This window comes from Balaenoptera physalus (genome assembly GCF_965194825.1).
Source record: "Balaenoptera physalus genome assembly, chromosome: 1".
Taxonomy (NCBI): Eukaryota; Metazoa; Chordata; class Mammalia; order Artiodactyla; family Balaenopteridae; genus Balaenoptera; species Balaenoptera physalus.
The window spans coordinates 5,693,789-5,713,586 of record NC_138882.1 but is presented as its reverse complement, the minus strand read 5'-3'; the positions used below and the strand labels follow the sequence as shown (position 1 = coordinate 5,713,586).

The 19,798-nt window shown below is 38.0% G+C and overlaps 1 protein-coding gene across 6 annotated transcripts in view; it reads right to left on the bottom strand.

Moving 5' to 3' along the window:
• Positions 1 to 19,798, bottom strand: part of DENND1B (DENN domain containing 1B) — a gene marked incomplete at its 3' end in the record, with an annotated part of 254,700 nt that overhangs the window by 180,620 nt on the left and 54,282 nt on the right. For all 6 annotated transcript variants that reach the window (XM_082425576.1, XM_082425578.1, XM_082425579.1 and 3 more), the window contains exon 3: positions 6,560 to 6,603. In XM_082425576.1, the coding sequence (XP_082281702.1) occupies positions 6,560 to 6,603 (44 nt within the window). The remainder of the gene's footprint in view (positions 1 to 6,559; positions 6,604 to 19,798) is intronic.

Below are 19,798 nucleotides of genomic sequence, written 5' to 3'. Positions count from 1 at the left end.
GGAAGACTGCAGGGAAAAATTGTAAAACTTGAAATGGACCCAAGGTTACTGGCTGCCTTCAATGGAAAATAAGCCATCATCTGACATCCTCTGTTCAGGGCCCTGCGTCTTTCACTGTCTAAGCTATTCTATAATCCTGTAAGTTGTAGATAAATGATAGCAACGCAAATGATATTTGTCCACAGACACGCCGATGGAGGGACAGCTGATGCCCCTCCTCCCTCACCCCCCCCATGTAAAAAAGTCACTGAAAATTTATTACAATATTCCTGATTTACCTATTTAATTGTGATACTTTGAACTCTCCTTTGAATAGGTTATAACATTTTACTGATGGCCTTGTCAGTTAACAAGTTAAAAAAAAATAAAACACCTCCACAAAATAAAATCTTCTATTTGTATAGGAGTCACGATTATATTTTCTTTTAAAAATTATTCTTTAATACTAGTCTCAGAGATCGTTGGTCTAATGTGGAAAATAGAAAGTAAAGAGATGACAGATCTAAGTGCCATAACATGGGAAACATAAAATGCTGAGGGAAATCCGATGAGGTACATCCAATCCAGACCCGTGACAAACAAAGGGCTTCTCGGAGGATATGACCTCCGAGCTGAGAGCAGAAAGACAAGCAAAGGGGAGAACAAGGAGAAGACTTGCATTTCAGGCTGAAGGACTCCCATGTTCAAAGGGAGAATGTAAATGGATGGTGGGTACATAAGGGAAACTGTTGTTCGCTATGAAATGCAGACCACTTTTGTATTAGACAACGGGAAAGGGAGACAGAAATATGAGGCTAAAGATATAAACAAAGGCCTTGAACAAGGGGCTTGATCATCGTAAGAAGGCTGGACTTTATCTTGAAGGTGTCAGTAGGGAGAACTGAGTTCAATGACCATTTAGTACAGCAGGCTCTGGGGTCACATTGGCTTGGAATAATGGCTCTGCTACTTATTGCTGTGTGACTCCTGCTGTATTAATTAAGTACTCTGCAGTCCTGTTTCTTCATCTGTAAAATGGGAATTACAGTAGTCCCTTAGGCTCGTAAGGGTATTATAAGGATTAACTGGGCTAATACAGGTAAAGTAGTTCGAAAACTGCCTAGCACGTTGTAAGGAACCAGTGACGGTAGTGATGTTAGTAGCAGTATTTGCCCTTTAGTGAGATCATTTGTCTTACAGATCATTCTAGCTACACTGTGGAGAATACATTAAAATAGGAACAAAAATAGAGGTGAAAAGGAGAGTTAGAAGGATGTGAATTAAGGAAAGGACCCTAGAAATAAAGAGAAATGGACAGATTTACAAGACATAAAAGAGGCACAAGCAATAAGATTTGATGACAGATTGAGTACAGCAGCTGAGTGGGGGACACAGAAGTCAAAAATAAATATATAAAAGTCCATGGCTTGAGAAAGAAGCTTAAGGCGGAGCATTCACTGAAATCAGATGCACACGAACAACAACTCCACGTCAGGTAACGCAGGAAACGCAAAACACAAAAAATGCCCACGGAACACTAAAAGAGGAATGCTTCAATATATCGCAGCAGGTAAAGCATCTAAGTTGTGTTACAAAGGAAGTGCATCAGAGAAACGGAAAACGGCATCTGAGACCTAAGAAGTGGCCCAGAATCATGAAAGGCCTGCAGTTTGTGTGAAAGCAGGAAAAGTACTGCAAGAGTGAAGGGTTAAAGGTAAACAAGAAATATGACCTGGGGTCAGCGCCTCACCATCTTATTTTTCCTATCTAGAAACCAAGCGGATGGACCTAATGCTTTCTATGTGTTGGCCGTTACCAGCAGAGGATGGCTCCGTGGTCCTATGACTTCTGCTGGGAGCCATCCTGAAGATGTCTCTCATGCTACCGTCGGGGAGCAATATTTGCCACCACAAAGTGTGTCTCTCCGGCAGAAGATTTATTCAGGCTGATTATTTTCAAGAAACCAAGACTCGGGAAGTTTTTCTTATTCCCTCCCAGGTAACTGCCTAAAAGAATTTAGAGAGAGGGCCTGTTCCCAGAAGAGAGCCATCACCAGAGACACCTGCAAAGAATATGGGCCAGGTGTGGTGGGGGAACTAGACTAGAGATCAGAGCCCACTCTGTGTCCCCTTGTCCCTGCCTGACCCAGCAAACACGTGTTTACCAAACATCGGCTTCTCCCTCTCCATGTGAATTGCTTTCCTCCCCTTAGAGGTCCCAAACCACGACCCCCAACATCCTCTTTTGTCTTTAGCTGAAGATGGTATTGAAGGGGAGGGTTTCGGCCATTCTGGCCACTTACTAGTCTTCCTGGGTCTCTCCCACGTGTACAAGTTATTAAACTTTTGTTTGATTCTTCTCCTGTTAATCTGTTTCATGTCAATGTAATTCTTAAGCCAGCCAGAAGGACTTAGAAGGGTAGAGGAAAATTTCTTCTTCCCTGACACTATAAAATTATACATCTTTCTGGAGATCTATAAAGCAGTGAAATTCTCAAACTTGTTATCAAACTATAAAAACAATACATAAAACAGTTTCATCTATTCCTTGTCATAAATTAATAAACGTTCGTGGCATTACAATGTAACAGTGAAACTATCAGCTCACATTTACGGAGTGTTTTCTATGTGCCAGGCACTATGCTTCGTAGACATCATTCCTACCCGAACTTTGTCAGAGTAGCAACGTCAGCCCTATTTTGCAGGTGAGGAACTAAGAGAGAGAAAACCCCTGCCGAAAGCAACACTTCATGCGATCTGTAAATACAGAGCCATGATTCAAACGCAAAGCTACCCCCAGCATTTATAAGATTTTAGTTCTGACCACTCTCTAAAGGTATAGTTTGCTCCCAAAGACTGACTCATCTCGCTCAAGAAATACAGACTGGCCATGGCCCTAAGAGGCCGATGGTACATGAAAGCAGCAAACGTATAGAAAAGTAAACCATGAAATGACAAGCAGAAAGTACGGGGGGAAAAGTCCAGTATTGTGAAAACCAGCGCCAAGCTATTAAGTGTACATGTGAGCAACAGGAATATAAGAACAATGGAGAGCTTAGCTTGACAGCAGCAAAAAGAAACAAAATTACTCATTTTATACAGAAGTGGTGAACTCACAAAGGTAATAGGAGATGTTGCAATTAGCAGCAGCATGGATGGGAAGACTTGCTCTGCATTAATCTTCTCAGCCACAGCTCTCAATGTATTTGCAAAACATAAATCCGACATCGACTAAATCTGTCTGTAAATCCTCAAATTCATTCACACCTTTTCATTTCCTAAGGTTGCAAACCCTCCATTTTTCCTAAATCCCCAAAGTCCCCTCCCATCACTTGCATGGAAGATAGTTCAAGATCTCTCAAAGTGCCAAAAAGAAACTCATTCTCTCATTCCTCTTCTCCACCCCATGCTCCCCAAAACACCTTTGCACGCAGTCTCTCTTTCCCCCCTTTACACTTGTAAAAAAATTAATAAACAAAAACCTGAATTAAATAGAGTGGGGTGACCAGAAGGGGGAGCTCTCACACCCTGTGACCACGGTGGAACCCAAGAGGAAGAAGAAATACTGTTCTTTCCTGCAAGCGCTCAGCCAATGAAAAGCCACGGCCTCTCTGTTTACGCAGCCCTCCTGACTTCCTCTCTCCTCGATAAAAGGCTCTCCTTCCCTCGCCACGCAGGAACTTGCACCTGGCTCGCCATGGTTGCAGACCCCGAGCTGCAGTTCTCTGCTGATCCCGAATAAACCCACCTTTGCTGTAGAAACATCTGGCAGTCTATTTGTTCCAGGTTGACACACTCACCCTCTGCTTCATTCCTCACGTAACCAACTCTTTCAGATCCTTCCTCCTCCTCAGCGGCACTACTGCAAAGCCAACTCACTTCCTTGCCTCCAGTTTCTCCCACAACCAATATACTGAGATCTTTTCCAAATCAATATTCCTAACAGACTTATCTTGTTATATCACACTCTCCTCAAGTTCATTTGAAGGACCAACTCCTTAGCAAGGCCTTTCATTGTTGCCAAGACCCAGCCCAGTTTATGTTTATAGCTTCAGCTCCTAGTCTCCTACACAAAATTCTCCACTGTACAAAAAACAACAACAACAAAAATTAATTACAACTCCTGACATGTGATTTGGGTTGTCCCATTGGTTCTTCTATTGCCAAAAGAAGGAAAACACATGCAAAGAAGTATATAAGAAGCCAATGCCTATGATGGACCAAGAGCTGTATGTGGTAGAACTAAAGGACTAAACAGATTGGTATCATTTCTTTGGATTAAACAACACACTGCTTTCAAATTATAAAGATACTGGGGGAAAAACTTATAATAAACTTTTTCTAAAAGAGCTAAAATAAGTGAGTAGGGTTTGGGTCAGCATTCCAAGCAAAAAGAATAATACAGTTTCCTTGCTAATAACACATGCTTCTGAGTTAGACCAACTTGCCCTCAAGTCTCAGCTAGCTCCTCCTCTTCTAAGCAGTGTGTTATCAGGCAAGTTTCTTACTTAAGTCTCAGTTTCAGGGCTGATACTATCTCCTAGCAGTACTGGGAGAATTTGAAGATAAAATCAGTTGTGCACATAAGCACCTAGCACAGTGCCTAGTACATGTTAAGAGCTAAATAAGGAGAGATTAAGAATTAATTCTTTCTGAAGCAGTCTCAGATCCAGTGAAAAGGCTGTTTAGGAAGAAGTAGACAATTAGTATAGGAAAGCAGTAAAAGATAAGAAGGATGAGAAATATACACAGAGTACTTGTGTCATCTGTAGTACTCAGAATATTCACCAAAAAGCATATAGCAAAACCATTCTTCAAGGCCCTTGGCTGGATTCCCATATCAAGTTTTGTTTCTTTAAATATAAACTGAAGTAGTTAGACAAAATGGTATCTAAAGCTCCTTTCAGCTCTAACCTTTTCTGTAAGAACCGCTATGCCCTGGAATCCTGGGGGTTATGAATGTTCATCACCATTACATGGTCAAATGCTTTTATGTTTTACTAAGTATGTGAGCACTTATTAATGTTCCACTGACCTCACAAATCTGGGAGACAAAGCAACAGCTAAAACATTCCTAGCACCAGTTTATCTGTCACAAAGAGGAACAGCAATAGCCGGTCTCACTGAAAAATTTCCTGTAGCTGAACTCGACAAGTACACTATCACCCTTATGTGAACCCAAAGTTAGGAGCCTTCAGATACCCTAGGAATTCTCAGGGGCAGTTTAAGAGGTAGAAGTTAGAAAAGAAAAAAAAAAAAAAAAAAGAATCTGGACAGGAGGTTAGACCAGAGAGAACTGGAAAGACCAAGAGAGGAATAGTATTGATATTTCAAAACAGTAACATTAGTCAACAAGTGTCTAACCTAACTTCCCATTACTGGGGAACAAACCCAACTAAGCCTCATATGTACAAATCATGTCTTCACTGTGGGGACTTACTTTATATACTTAAGATACTTATAAATCTATTCTTTCTCCAAGGAGCTAAAAACAAATTAAGAGTACGTGCTCTCTTTTTATGTGAAAGAACAGTCAAGGCCTGCACTAGATCTAATTAATATTTAACATGCTCATTTAACTCACTTTTTCAGTGACATTTCCTAATCTTCTATACTGATTTTCACATGTAGAAAATTATTCTTCCACATCAAAATCACATGTGTCTGTATATCTCTGAATGAACTGCTTTAAAATGAATACTTCTATCAGCTTTCATTTTGGTAAATTATGAGAATCATACCTGTGAACTTAACTTATGGTTAAGCTTGTAGTGTTATAATTTTATACTTTTAAGTGACAAGATTGTTTTACCCCATTTCTTTGTAGACAAAAAAAAGGAACCTGCTAATCAGATTTCCAGAAGGAGTACTTGTTTATGTAAAAATTTAAATTTGTACGGTTAACCATGTAATTCACTTCAAAATGATAAATCCATAATATATATTATAAAGATTTTTTAAATTTACATACATTATGTCAAAATAATTCATAGTTTTGGCTATACAAAATACTTAAGGAACTAGAGAATATTATAATTAAAATACAAATGCAGTAAATTCATTTCCAAGTCTCCCATTTTCTTTTAAGAAAACAAAGCCATAGATAAGAATTATTTTAAAATAAGAAAATAATGTCAATTCAACTTTTATATGTTAATGATTCGAACATTACTGTAACAAGTGTAGAACTGACCTCTTAGTTATAGCAGTTACTACTTCTTACTGTCTTACTTACAGAAGGGTATCCCTCAAAGTACCACATCATCAAGTTTTCTGATGGGGAAATGTTTGTTTCCAAATATATATTCCACAGACACATTTAAAGGGTATAAAAACATGCTGAAACTGTAAACATTCACTTCCTAATAGCTTCACGAAAGGGCCTCTTCATCACGCATCTACCTGGTAACTTCAAAACATTTTCCATGTATTCTGCACACATGGCTTTTTATTCTCAGAGCTGATCAAGAGAAAATACTTAAAGCAATTCATATGTAGTAGTCATAGTAGTAGTAGTAACAGTAGTAATAATCATTAATGCTCCAACTTTAAATGCTTTTTAAAAATTATGTGGTTCCAACCTGGTCTGCAAAGTCCTCTGGGAACTTCCACAATACCTCCGGATCTGTAAATAATTGACACAGAGCTTTAAACAGAGAAAATAACACATTTATAGCAACAGTCTTGTTCAAATACTCTTAAAATTGTCAAAGCTACTTTTTTTAATAATTTAAAATTTTTTCTTTAAATATTTACAGTTGATGAGGTTCAAAATTAAATATTTTGATAGTTTAAGGGTTTTAATGACCTTTGGAACAGGAATAATAAAATGAATAACTTGGTCAGATTATTAAAAATATTATTTCTTTTAGCAACTCATTTTTTATTTATATACCTTAGATTTTAAGATTCTGAAATATAAGTTTTCAGATTTAACTCCACTTAATATACTGGTTTTAATTTGAAAAGAAAAATATAAATGTGGTAAATATGTAATCAAATATATTACAGCCCTCAGAAACTAGACTAAAATACAACATCTTAAATTTCCATTTAAAATCCTAAAAGACATTTTTCCAAAGAGAACATGCATATGGTGAACAGGCCCATGAAAAGATGCTGAACATCATTATCATCAGAGAAATGCAAAGTAAAACCACAATGAGGTATCACCTCACACCTGTCAGAATGACTATCATCAAAAAGAACACAAATAGCAAATTGTCGGCAAGGATGTGGAGAAAAGGGAGCCCTCCTACACTGTTGGTGGGAATGTAAATTGGTGCAACGACTGTGGAAAACAGTATGGAGGTTCCTCAAAAAACTAAAAGTAGAAGAACTACCATATGATCCAGCAATTCCACTCCTGGATATATATCCGAAAAAAAATGTAAACACTAATTCGAAAAGATACATGAACCCCAATGTTCACAGCAGCATTATTTACAATTACCAAGATATGGAAGCAACCTAAGTGTCCAATGACAGATGAATGGATAAAGAAGATGCAGTATGTATGTGTATACACACACACATACAAACACACACACACACACACACACACACACACACACACACACACACACAATGGAATACTACTCAGCCATAAAAAAGGAATGAAATTTTGTTATTTGCAACAACATGGATGGACTTGGAGGGTATTATGCTAAGCGAAATACGTCAGAGAAAGACAAGTACTGTATGATATCACTTATATGTGGAATCTAAAAAAATAAACTAGTGAATATAACAAAAAATAAACAGACTCACAGATGTAGAGAACAAATTAGTTACCAGTGGGGAGAAGGAAGGGGAGGGGCAAAATAGGGGTAGGGGATTAAGAGGTACAAACTATTATGTACAAAATAAATAAGCTACAAGGATGTATCGTACAACACGTGGAATATGGCCAGAATTTTGTAGTAACTGTAAATGGAATATAACCATTAAAAATTGTGAATCACTATGCTGTACACCTGTAACTTACATTTATTGTACTTCGACTATACTTCAATTTAAAAAATGAAAAAGAAAATAAAATCCTCAATAAAAGTGTATAAACACAGTAATAATGTTTGTTTTATATCAAGGTTCACTTTGGAAGTCCCATATTTGCAACTCCATAAATCAGCTTTAAAAACAATAGATAAGGCTTCCCTGGTGGCGCAGTGGTTGAGAATCTGCCTGCCAATTCAGGGGACACGGGTTCGAGCCCTGGTCTGGGAAGATCCCACATGCCGCGGAGCAACTGGGCCCGTGAGCCACAACTACTGAGCCTGTGCATCTGGAGCCTGTGCTCCGCAACAAGAGAGGCCGCGACAGTGAGAGGCCCGCGCACCGCGATGAAGAGTGGCCCCCACTTGCCGCAACTAGAGAAAGCTCTCACACAGAAACGAAGACCCAACACAGCCATAAATAAATAAATAAACCCAAAAGTTAAAAAAAAAAACCAAAAAACAACAGATAAGTTGGTAGGCATAAGGCATCAAGCTTGTTTACAATACAATTGACAAAAATAAATAAATAATAAAAAAAATTTTTTAAAATACAATTGACATTTCCTGGGGTATTTCAGAGATATTCTTCTAATATATTATATCCAGTTATTCACATATAAAAATCAATGTTGTTTTATAAATATTTGCACTGGTTTTCATTTTCGTTATTTCTTCACAATATTTCTCTTCTACTTAGCATAATAAAAAGAAGTCTTTTTAATTAACACTAAAAAATATTTTGGTTGCATATGTATTTTTTAATTCTGTCAATAACATACTTCTGAATACTGCAAATGTGCTTTAAAAGGATACTGTACAAAGGATAATATTACTTCCGAAAGCCTTTGAAAGCCCAATATAAGTAACAAGCACAACCGACAAGACAGGATCAAAATATCAAAAATACCACTTTACGTACCCAGTCAGTAAAAAATTACGGCTCAATCCCATTATTTCCACTATACCATATTGCTTTTTAAAAAATACAGTCCAAGGATGCATAATTTCAAGTATTTAATTCCAAAACTCAGTAATTACCTAGCAACATTTTGAGCATGAGCTGGCTTCTCTTGCTGTATTACTTATTAAGCTCAAAAAAATTTTTTTTCAAATATTTTAACTTAAAAAAAAAAAGGAAGCATACTTTCTACAATTAACCTTTTTACTAAGGAATAAAAAGTTTCTACATAAATTAACATAAAAATCATTTAAAACATCTTACATAAGGATAATGCATTACTAATTTATGGAGCTAATATTAAATGATTATGCCTTCATGTAAAACAAAATATGTACATTTCTAAAATGACTGTGACATGTATAGATCACCTAAAAATACTGAAACGTTAATGTCCTGTAGAAATTATGTTGGAAAACATATATGTGCCCATGTATGTACATATATGTGTGTGTGTGTTTATGTGGCAGTTTTACCAAAACGGTAGTTATTAAGATTTGCATCTCATAAAACAAAAGTGTATGATGGATTCTTCATGAAATATTAAACAAAAGTTATCTTGATAAATTAATACAATAACTAATGGCCCTATAAACAAGTCATCATGCAGAAATGTGGAATAGTCCCTTCTTATAAATAATGGAGTTAGAGAGTTTCAATGTGAATATTTTAAATATCCCTTTTAAACAACCTCAATTTTACAGTTACCATTTGAGAAAATGTGACAGATTCCTTACACTTATACCTTAAAACCAGGACATTTGTCTTGCTGGATAGCCCTAACAGTTTGCCCTGCTGTTTGCAGCATTTACCTAATTATGTTTTCCTCCCTCACTTTCCTTCATCCCTTACACTATGCAGTTTTTGTCTGTACCTTCACAGAGGATGAACAAGTGAATACATGAAAACAGCAAATATCGGTTTAGTCACACAGTGGAAAATACCCTATTTCTTTTCTTTTCATTAAATGCGTGTTACACTTCAGCACCCAAAAATGTATTATCATCATGTGCATCCGTATCTGAAATGGATTAACTTAGTTACTGCCTGTGTGGTTAGGTTTACCCCTTATCTGACACATGTTGGCAGCAACTCTTCACAAGGACTGCAGAGGAAGAAACAAAAGAGCTCTGAAAAAAAATGGTAATAATCCAATTTTCAAATTTATGCACAACGACGGAATTTTCTGTTCCCTGGGGATTACTTTCCAGATGCGAGATCTGAGCTGGCAAAGCTAGGTCGATTTTCTGCTGATTTTATGGGTGAAAGGATGGGAACTGCTGGTAGGAGTCACTGCTGCCCGTGGTGACTGGGGCACACCGTGTTTCTCTTCTGTCCAGTGTCTACGTGTAACTCAGAGGAGACGCCACATCTTAGAGAGAGACTTTGCCACCAACAATCCGGAAACCAAATAAACGTGAAAGGAAGAACACGTAACTTGATTTTTACATAAATATAGTTAATCTCTTATTTTAATAAAAGAATGTTACAGTGTAGTGAGAAAAATATACAAATTTTTATTAAATCAGTAAATTTGGAAGGAGAGTATTTAATGTATTATTTGGGCATCACCATCACAAGTATTCCAAATTCCTGACTGAGGCTTTTTTTTTTAATGTAAAGTGAGATAAATTTAGTAATATTTTATTTTCCTTTGCAACCAGACCTTTCACATTTTCTGGCCTGTAACTAAAAACAAAAATTAAAATAACTTAAAATATTACTGTGATTCAACTACACTACTTTTTTAATGCAGGAAAAACTTTAATTTACACAAATGAATAATATTTACTTAATTCTGTGGAATTCATAGATGAATAAATTTAAAATTATGCATTTGTAAAACCACAGTTCAGAAACTATATACTTTTGAAAAGGCAGAATATATAGTATTAGTGTTTTGCTTGATTATAGCTTCAGTGCTTATTCACCTACATTGTAGAATCACAATTTTACAAATGAGGAAACTGAAGCCAACACAATGAGGAGCATATTCTTTTTTTTTTTTAATAAACTTATTTATTTATTTATTTTTGGCTGCGTTGGGTCTTCGTTGCTGCGCGCGGGCTTTCTCTAGTTGCGGTGAGCGGGGGCTACTCTTTGTTGTGGTGCGCGGGCTTCTCATTGCAGTGGCCTCTCCTGTTGCGGAGCACAGGCTCTAGGCGTGCGGGCTTCAGTAGTTGTGGCACGTGGGCTCAGTAGTTGTGGTTCGCGGGCTCTAGAGTGCAGGCTCAGTAGTTGTGGCGCAAGGGCTTCATTGCTCTGTGGCATGTGGGATCTTCCCAGACCAGGGCTCGAACCCATATCCCTTGCACTGGCAGGCGGATTCCTAACCACTGCGCCACCAGGGAAGTCCCTGGAAGCATGTCTTAATTATAAGGCTAGTTAATGTCAGAGGCTAGAACTTTCTTAGTTGAGATCTAAGGAGCAGCTATTTTAAATAATTTCCAAAATCAATACATTTCTCTGTCCCACTTAAGTTCAATTTATTTTATTCAAAAATCTATGCAACGCTAAAGAAACAGGAAAAGTCCCTGCCCTCCAAAGCCCTATAGCATACATGGAAAAAAATGTCACAAAGCTACCTAGTTTTTGTGCAAACAAGGTATCCTGCAGGAACGCTTGAACTCAACTTGAAAATTCACTGGCTTAATAATTTCAAAAAATGTTCCTAACAAAAGAATGGTGATGCCTCTTGACTATAAATGAGCAGGAATCATTAAAGAAAATCTTCCACCTACGGAGATATAATGGTGAACTAAACAAAATAGGTCTCTACAATGCATAGAAAAGGACGGCATCTAAACCTATAGCTCAGTAAAATTTAATGAGTGTTATACTAAAAGGACAGGATACTACCGGACAGCGCAAGGAAAGCCAATCTAATTTAGAAAGCCACTAGTTAGACAAGCAAAGGATGATTTGGGCTATAAAGTGGGCAGAGGAGAACATTCCGGAATGGAGAAACAATATGCACTAAGTCTTAGAGATTAAAAGAAAGCAGAAAACATTTGGAAACTGAAATAAAAAAAGAAGTACTATATCTAGAATGCAGAGTAGGAGAGAGAGAATGTCACGGGATGAAGCTGGAGAGACAGGGGACAGACTACAGAGCTGAAGATGTACCCAAGGTATCAGAGGAAGCCACTAAACCAAGGGAGAAGGAACACCAGAAGCATGTGGAGAATACAGTTAAGAGCGTGTGTTTATGAAAGTCAAGGGAAGAGAGTGTATCCAAAAGATTCTCAAACAAATGTGGCAGAACATTAAGCAAGGTGATGGCTCAAAAAACGGTAAGTGTGTGTAAAGCATAAGCCACACACAGTAAAATGAGCTCCCGTGGCAGGATGGGAAGCAGAAGGCCAATGAAGATCATGGAGTACGAGGAAAGAGAGGCACCGTGTATGTGGGCAACGTATTTAAGAGACGGTACAAGGGAGAAGAAAGTAAAGATAGGAGGAAAGAGGTGAAGCCAGACAAGTCTGTTTGTCATTTCTGTTTCCTTTATACTGGCGCAGACCTGAACATGTGTAGGTGATCATGGGAGCTAGTGAGGCAGCGGAGAGCCAGAGAAGAAGAGACGTACACCCCTGAGGAGGCAAGAAGAGGGCATCCTGATGAAGACAATGAGATGAGCCTTGGATAGAAACTGAAGAATATTTTCCCATTGTTATAGGAACGAGAAAAGAGGAGAGGTGATATGAATCCAAGGAGATTTTAGAATCTGGGGTACAAAGTTAAGAGTTTTGTGCAAAACTTCCTGAGTATTTTGTGTGTATAGTAGGAGCAAAGCTCCCTCCTAGGAGGGAAGTTGTTGGGGGGCTCGAGGAGGTGTGAAACAACTGTTTCAGGCACTGCTGAGCACTCAGTTTGGTGCGTGTCCAGCCTAGTGCTCAAGGGCAACAATGTGGTATCTCCCCACCATCGTCCAAGGGCCAAGGTGCAGGAGAGAACTGCTAGATGCAGCCAGGGCTGAGGTTTCTGTCAGTCATGTGTGATGGAAAGAGAGCCTCAACAAAAGAGTGGTTACGGATGTGAACTGCTGATCTAAAGCTAAAAAAGAGAAGTGGTTTTATTTTTTTCTGTAAAATCCATTAGTACTAAATGTTATACCAAGTCATGCTAATGCACTTTAAAACAGTGTATTTTCAGTAGAAAATCTACTGCCTATATCTGAAGACTGTAGGACTGAAAAATAAAGTAAAATAAATAAATGGAACATTTGTAATTATGAAGTTAGGCAGCCGAAGTTCCGGTCTTATACCTATACATAATAATGCTTTCTGTCTGTGATCAGAGGTAGGTACTGAAAAGCATAAAATCAGTTTCCCTCCTCTCTTCCCTGCCTTCCACTCCTCCCCGCTCTCTCTGGAATTATCTGAAAGAACAGTCTTATCTGTTTACCCAAGCTTACCATATAAATCTCATTTTCCACATATATATTATGTGGGGAAAAAAAAAAACCAGAAAACCATGGAATTAGATAACTACAGTTAAAATTACAATTTTTCCAGCTTTACTGAATTATATTTGACATATAACACTCTGTCAGCTTAAGGTGTACGAGATGATTTGATAAACCTACAGATTGTGAAATCTTTACCACAATAAGGTTAATTAACACATCCTTTACCACACATAGTTACTAACTTGTTGTTTTCATTATCATTGGTATGGTGGGAACATTAAAGCCCTACTCTCAAAGCAACTTTCAAATACACAATATAGTATTTGTGAACTATAGTCACCATGCTGGACATTAGATCCCTGGGGCCTACTCATCTTACAACTGAAAGTTTGTACCCTTGAACCAACATCTCCTGCCACCCCTCAGCCCCTGGCAACCACCATCCTACTCCGATTCTTTGAGTCCAATGTTTTTAGATTTCACATATGAGTGAGATCATATAGTACTTGTCTTTCTCTGACTTACTTCATGGAGCATATGTCCTCAAGGTCCACCTATGCTGTTGCAAATGGCAAGGTAGCCTTCCTTCTTTCTAGGGTGGAATAACACTCCGTGCTACATATACACCACATTCTCTTTAACCATTCATTCACTGATGGACATTTAGGTTGTTTGCATATCTTGACTACTGAGAATAATACTGCAATGAACACGGGAGTGCAGATATCTCTTCAAGATAGTGATTTCATCTTCACTGGATAAATATCCAGAAGTGGGATTGCTGGGTCACATGGTGGCTCTATTTTTAATTTTTTGAGGAACCTCCATACTGTCTTCCGCAGTGGCTGCACCAATTTACATTTCCACCAATAATGAACCAGGGTTTCCTCTCCTCCACATCCTGGCCAGCATTTGTTATCTTGTCTTTATAATAGCCATTTTGACAGGTGTGAGATAATATCTCATTATGGTTTGATTTGCATTTCCATGATAATTAGTGACGTTGAGAACCTTTTCATGTAGCTGTTGGTGGCTGTTATCTTTTCTTTGGGAAAATGTCTCTTTAAGCCCTCTGCCAATTTTTTAACTGGATTATTTGGTTTGTTGCTATTGTATGAGTTCTTTATATTTTGGGTATTAACCCCTTATCAGATATATGGTTTGCAAATATTTTCTCCCATCCTATAGGCTGCCTTTTCATTTTCTTTTGCTGTGCAGAGCTTTTTAGTTTGATATAGTCCCACTTATTTTTGCTTTTGTTGCTTGTGCTTTTGGTATCATGTCCAAAAAATAATTGCCAACAGTGATATCAAGGAACTTACCATTTATGTTTTCTTCTAGGATTTTTATACTTTCACATTTTATGTTGAAGTCCTTCATCCATTTCAAGTTAATTTTTGTGACTTCTGTAAGAGAGGTCCAATTTCATTCATTTGCATGTGGATATCCAGTTTTCCCAACACTATTTATTGAAGAGACTATCCTTTCCACATTGAGTATTCTTGGCTCCCTTGCCAAATATTGCTCAGTCATACATGTGGGGTTTACTTCTGAGCTCTGGATTCTGTTCCATTGGTCTCTGTGTCTGTTTTTCTGCCAGTACCACACAGTTTTTTTTTTTTTAATATTTTATTTTTATTTTTATTTATTTATGGCTGTGTTGGGTCTTCGCTTCTGTGTGAGGGCTTTCTCTAGTTGCGGCGAGCGGGGGCCACTCTTCATCGCGGTGCGTGGGCCTCTCACTATTGCGGCCTCTCTTGTTGCGGAGCACAGGCTCCAGACGCGCAGGCTCAGTAATTGTGGCTCACGGGCCCAGCTGCTCCGCAGCATGTGGGATCTTCCCAGACCAGGGCTCGAACCCGTGTCCCCTGCACTGGCAGGCAGATTCTCAACCACTGCGCCACCAGGCCATTGGAATTTTGATGAATATTATATTGAATATACAGATGACTCTGGTTAGTATGGACATTTTAACAATATTAATTCTTCCAATCCACGACCATGGGATATCTTCCCATTTATTTGTGTCTTCTTCAATTTCTTTCATCACTGGTCTTATAGTTTTCACTGCATGAATCTTTCATTTCCTTGGTTAAATGTATTCCTAAGTATTTTATTGTTTTTGATGCTATCGTAAATAAGATTATTTATTTATTTTTCAGGTAATTGTTATGGTACAGAATTGTAACTTATTTTTGTATGTTGATTTTGTATCCTGAAACTTTACTGAATTTATTAGTTATAACAGTTTTTTGGTGGAGTATTTAGGATTTTCTATATACAAGATCATGTCATCAGCAAACATTTTTACTTCTTTCTTTCCTTAAGTCATTAAGATGACTTTCTTTTCCTTGCCCAACTGCTCTGGGTAGGACTTCTAGCACTATGCTGAATAAGAGCAGGCTCTCTTGTCTTCTTCCTGATCTTTGAGGGGATGCTTTCAACCTTTCACTGTTGTGCATGATACCAGTTGTAGGACTGTCGTGTGGCTTTTATTATGTTGAGGTACATTCCTTCTATATCCAATTTGTTGAGAGTTTGCACGAAAGGATACTGAACTTTATCCAATGCTTTTTCTGATCTACTGAGATGACCATAAAAATTGTATCTTTCATTCTTTTAATATGATGTATCATATTTATTAATTTGTGTATGTTGAACCACCTGTGTATCCATGAATAAATCTTACTTGATCATAGTGTATGATCCTCTTAATGTGTTGTTGAATTTGGTTTGCTAGTATTCTGTTGAGATTTTTTGCACCTATATTCATTAGGGTTATTGGCACTTGTAGGTTTCTTTTTTTTAGTATCCTCATCTGGCTTACTATCAAGGTAATATTGGTCTTATAAAATTAGTTTGGGAGTGTTCCCTGCTCTTCAATTTCTTGGAAGAGTATAATAAAAACTGGCACTAACTTCTCCTTCAAATATTTGGTAGAATTTACCCATGAAGCCATCTGGTCTTAGGTTTTCTTTGTTGGGAGGTTTTTGATTACTAATTCAATCTCCTTACTTATTATTGGCCTGTTCAGATTTTCTATTTCTTCATGATTCAGACATGGTAGGTTATATTTTTTTGAATGGTTAAATATATACATTTCTTGTTTTTCTAGGTTGTCAAATTTGTAGGCATATAGTTGTTCCTAGTAGTGTCTTATTATCCTTGTATTTCTGTGGTATCAGTTGTCAAGTCTCCTTTTTCATTTATAATTTTATGAGTGCTTTCTCTCCTTTCCTCTTGATAAATCTGATTTGTCAATTTTGTTTATCTTTTCAAAAGATAAGATTATTATCTGTTTTATCTTTTCTATTGTTTTTCTATTCTCTATTTAACATATTTCTGCTCTAGCACTAGCACTAATCTTTGTCATCTCTTTCCTTCTGCTAACTTTGGGCTTAGTTTGTTCTTTTTCTAGTTCCTTGAGGTGTAAAGTTAGGTTGTTCGGGATCTTTCTTTTTTCTTAATGTAGATATTTATTGCCATAAACTTCTCTCTTAGCACTTTTGCTGCATCCCATCAGTTTTGGTATATTTCCATTTTCATTTGTTTCAATATATTTTTTTATTTCCCTTTTGATTTAATCTCCAACCCATTGGTTGTTCAGGAGTGTGTTGTTTGATTTCCACTTATTTGTGAATTTTCCAGTTTTCCTCTTGTTACTGATTTATAGCTTCATACCACTGTGGTTGGAAAAGGTACTTTCAATCTTTTAAAATTTACTGAGACTTATTTTGTAACCTAACATATGGTCTATTCTGGATAATGTTCCATGTGTGCTTGAGAAGAATGTATATTCTGCTGCTGTTAGATGGAATGTTCTGTATATGCCTGTTAGGTCCCTTTGACCTAACAGGGTATTTGTAGGCAGCATATAGTTGGGTCTTATTTTCTTATCAATTCAGTCACTGTATGCCTTTTCATTGGAGAATTCAGTCTATTGGAGAATTGAGTCTGTTTACATCTGAAGTAATTAAAAGGCATAAAGTGACTGAATAGACAAGAAAATAAGACCCAACTATATGCTGCCTACAAGATACTCACTTCCACTCAAAGACACACACAGGCTCAAAGTGAACCAGTGGAAAAAGTTATTCCATGCAAACAAATGAAAACCAAAAGAGAGCAGATTTACATTTATATGTATATATATAGAGAGAGAGATCACTATATTGGGCAAAATAGACTAAGTCAAAAACTGTAACAAGACAAGGTCATTATATAATAATAAAGGGGTCAATTCATCAAGAGACTATAATCATCGTAAGTATATATGTATACTACATCAGAACACCTAAATAATCAAGCAAATACTTGCTCAATGTTTTCTGTTTTGTAGTTCCTTTCTTGCTGTCTTCCTTTGTGAATTCATCATTTTCCATAATGGTATACTTTGATTCCCTTCTCTTTATCTTGTGTGTATCTACTATAGATTTTTGTTTTGTGGTTACCCTGAGGCTTACTTGAAAAATCTTAGAGACACAGCAGTTATTTTAACCTCATCACAACTTAACTTTGATCACATACAAAAACTCTACCCTTTTATTCCTCCTACACACATTTTATGTTTTTGATGTCACACTTTACATCTTTTTATATTGTGTATCTAACAAACTGTTGCTATAACTATTAATTTTAATACTTTTGTCCTTCAACCTTTATATTAGAGTTAAGTGGTTAACACACCACCACATTACAGCATCAGAGCATTCTGAATTTGACTACATATTTGCCTTTACCAGTGTGTTGTTTCTTTTCGTACGTTTTCATAGTTAGCATCCTTTCATTTCAGGTTGAAGAAGTCCTTTCAACATTTCTCGTAAGGCAGGTATAGTGCTGATGAACCACCTCAGCCTTCATTTGCTTGGGAAAGTCTTTATCTCACCTTTATTTCTGAAGGATGACTTTGCTGGGTAGAGTACAGTTGACCCTTGAACAACAGAAGTTTGAACTGTGCAGAGCCACTTATGCATGGATGTTCTTCAATAAATACATACTACAGTACTACACAATCTGTGGAACGGCAGATGAGGGGAGCCGACTGTAAAGCTATACGCAAGTTTTCTACTGCGTGGTGTGGGGGGTCAGTCCCTCTAACCCCCACGTCATTCAGGGGGTCAACTGCATTCTTGGGTGGTGGTCTCTTTCAGCACTTTGAATATATCATTCCGTTCTCTCCTAGACTGCGAGGTCTCCGCTGAAAACTCTGCTGATAGTCCTTTCATGAGAGAAATCTTTCTCTCTTTCTGTTTTTAAAATTCTTTGTCTTTGATCTTAGACCATTTTATTATAATGTGTCTTGGAGAAGATCACCTTGGATTTAAATTTTTGGGTGACCTATTAACCTCATGAACTGGAGGTCCAAATCTCTTCCCAGGTCAGGAAAGTTCTTAGCCATTACTGCTTTAAATATGTTTCCTACCCCTTTCTCCCTCTCTTCTCCTTCTGGAACTCCAATGCTACATGGCTGGTTGCCTTAATGGTGTCATAAGACCCATAGGCTTTCATGATTCTTTTTCATTTCTTTTTCATTTTGCTCCTCTGAGTGGTTAATTTCAAATGATCTGTCTTCAAGCTCACAGATTCTCCTGCTTGGTCTCGTCTGCTGTTGAAGCTCTCTATTAAATTCTTCAGTTCAGTCATTGTATTCTTCAGCTCCAAAATCTGTCCGGTTCTTTTTTGTTTTCTATCTCTGCTGCACTTCTCATTTTGTTATTGTATTGTTTTCCTGATATAATTAAATTGTTTTTCTGTGTTCTCTTATAGCTATCTAAGTATTACTAGAACAATTATTTTGAATTCTTTGTCAGGCAATTCCTGGAACTCCATTTCTTTGCAGCCAGTTGCTAGAAGCTTACTGTACTCCTTTGGCGGAGTCATGTTTCCCTGAGTCTTTGCGATCCCTGTAGCCTTGCACAGGTGTCTGTGCACTGAAGAAGGAGCCATTACTTCCAGATGTTATAGACCGACTTCTATGAGGGAAGACTTTCACGTGCAGGTGGAGGCATGCTGGAGTGTGCTGTGACTCTATGCCTAGTGGTGCAGGGGCACGTGGTGGCTCATCAGCTCAGGCCATTGGGGTGGACGGCACCTACAATCACATGGTCCTTAGCAGGTACTGCAGGGGATCCCCTGAGGCTGCCAAGGGCTGTGCGCGTCCTCAGTAGTGCCTCCAGGTCCAGTGGCTAGAAACCAGGCTGAGCAGCAGTACTGCCAGCGCCAGTGGTATGCTCTCAGCGGTTATGCTATGAGCACAGGGCAGTGAAGGCTAATAATGAGGATCACACCAGAGGCATGCAGGCACAGAGCTGGAGGGACCAGCTGCAGGTCAGCATAGTGGTTGCGGCCAGCGACAGAATACAGGATCTGATCCAGGCGCACAACAGCAGGGGTCCCTGACTGTCAGCACGCTCTCCCACGACCGCATGGTCTTCCCTCAGGCATGCGCAGAGCAGTG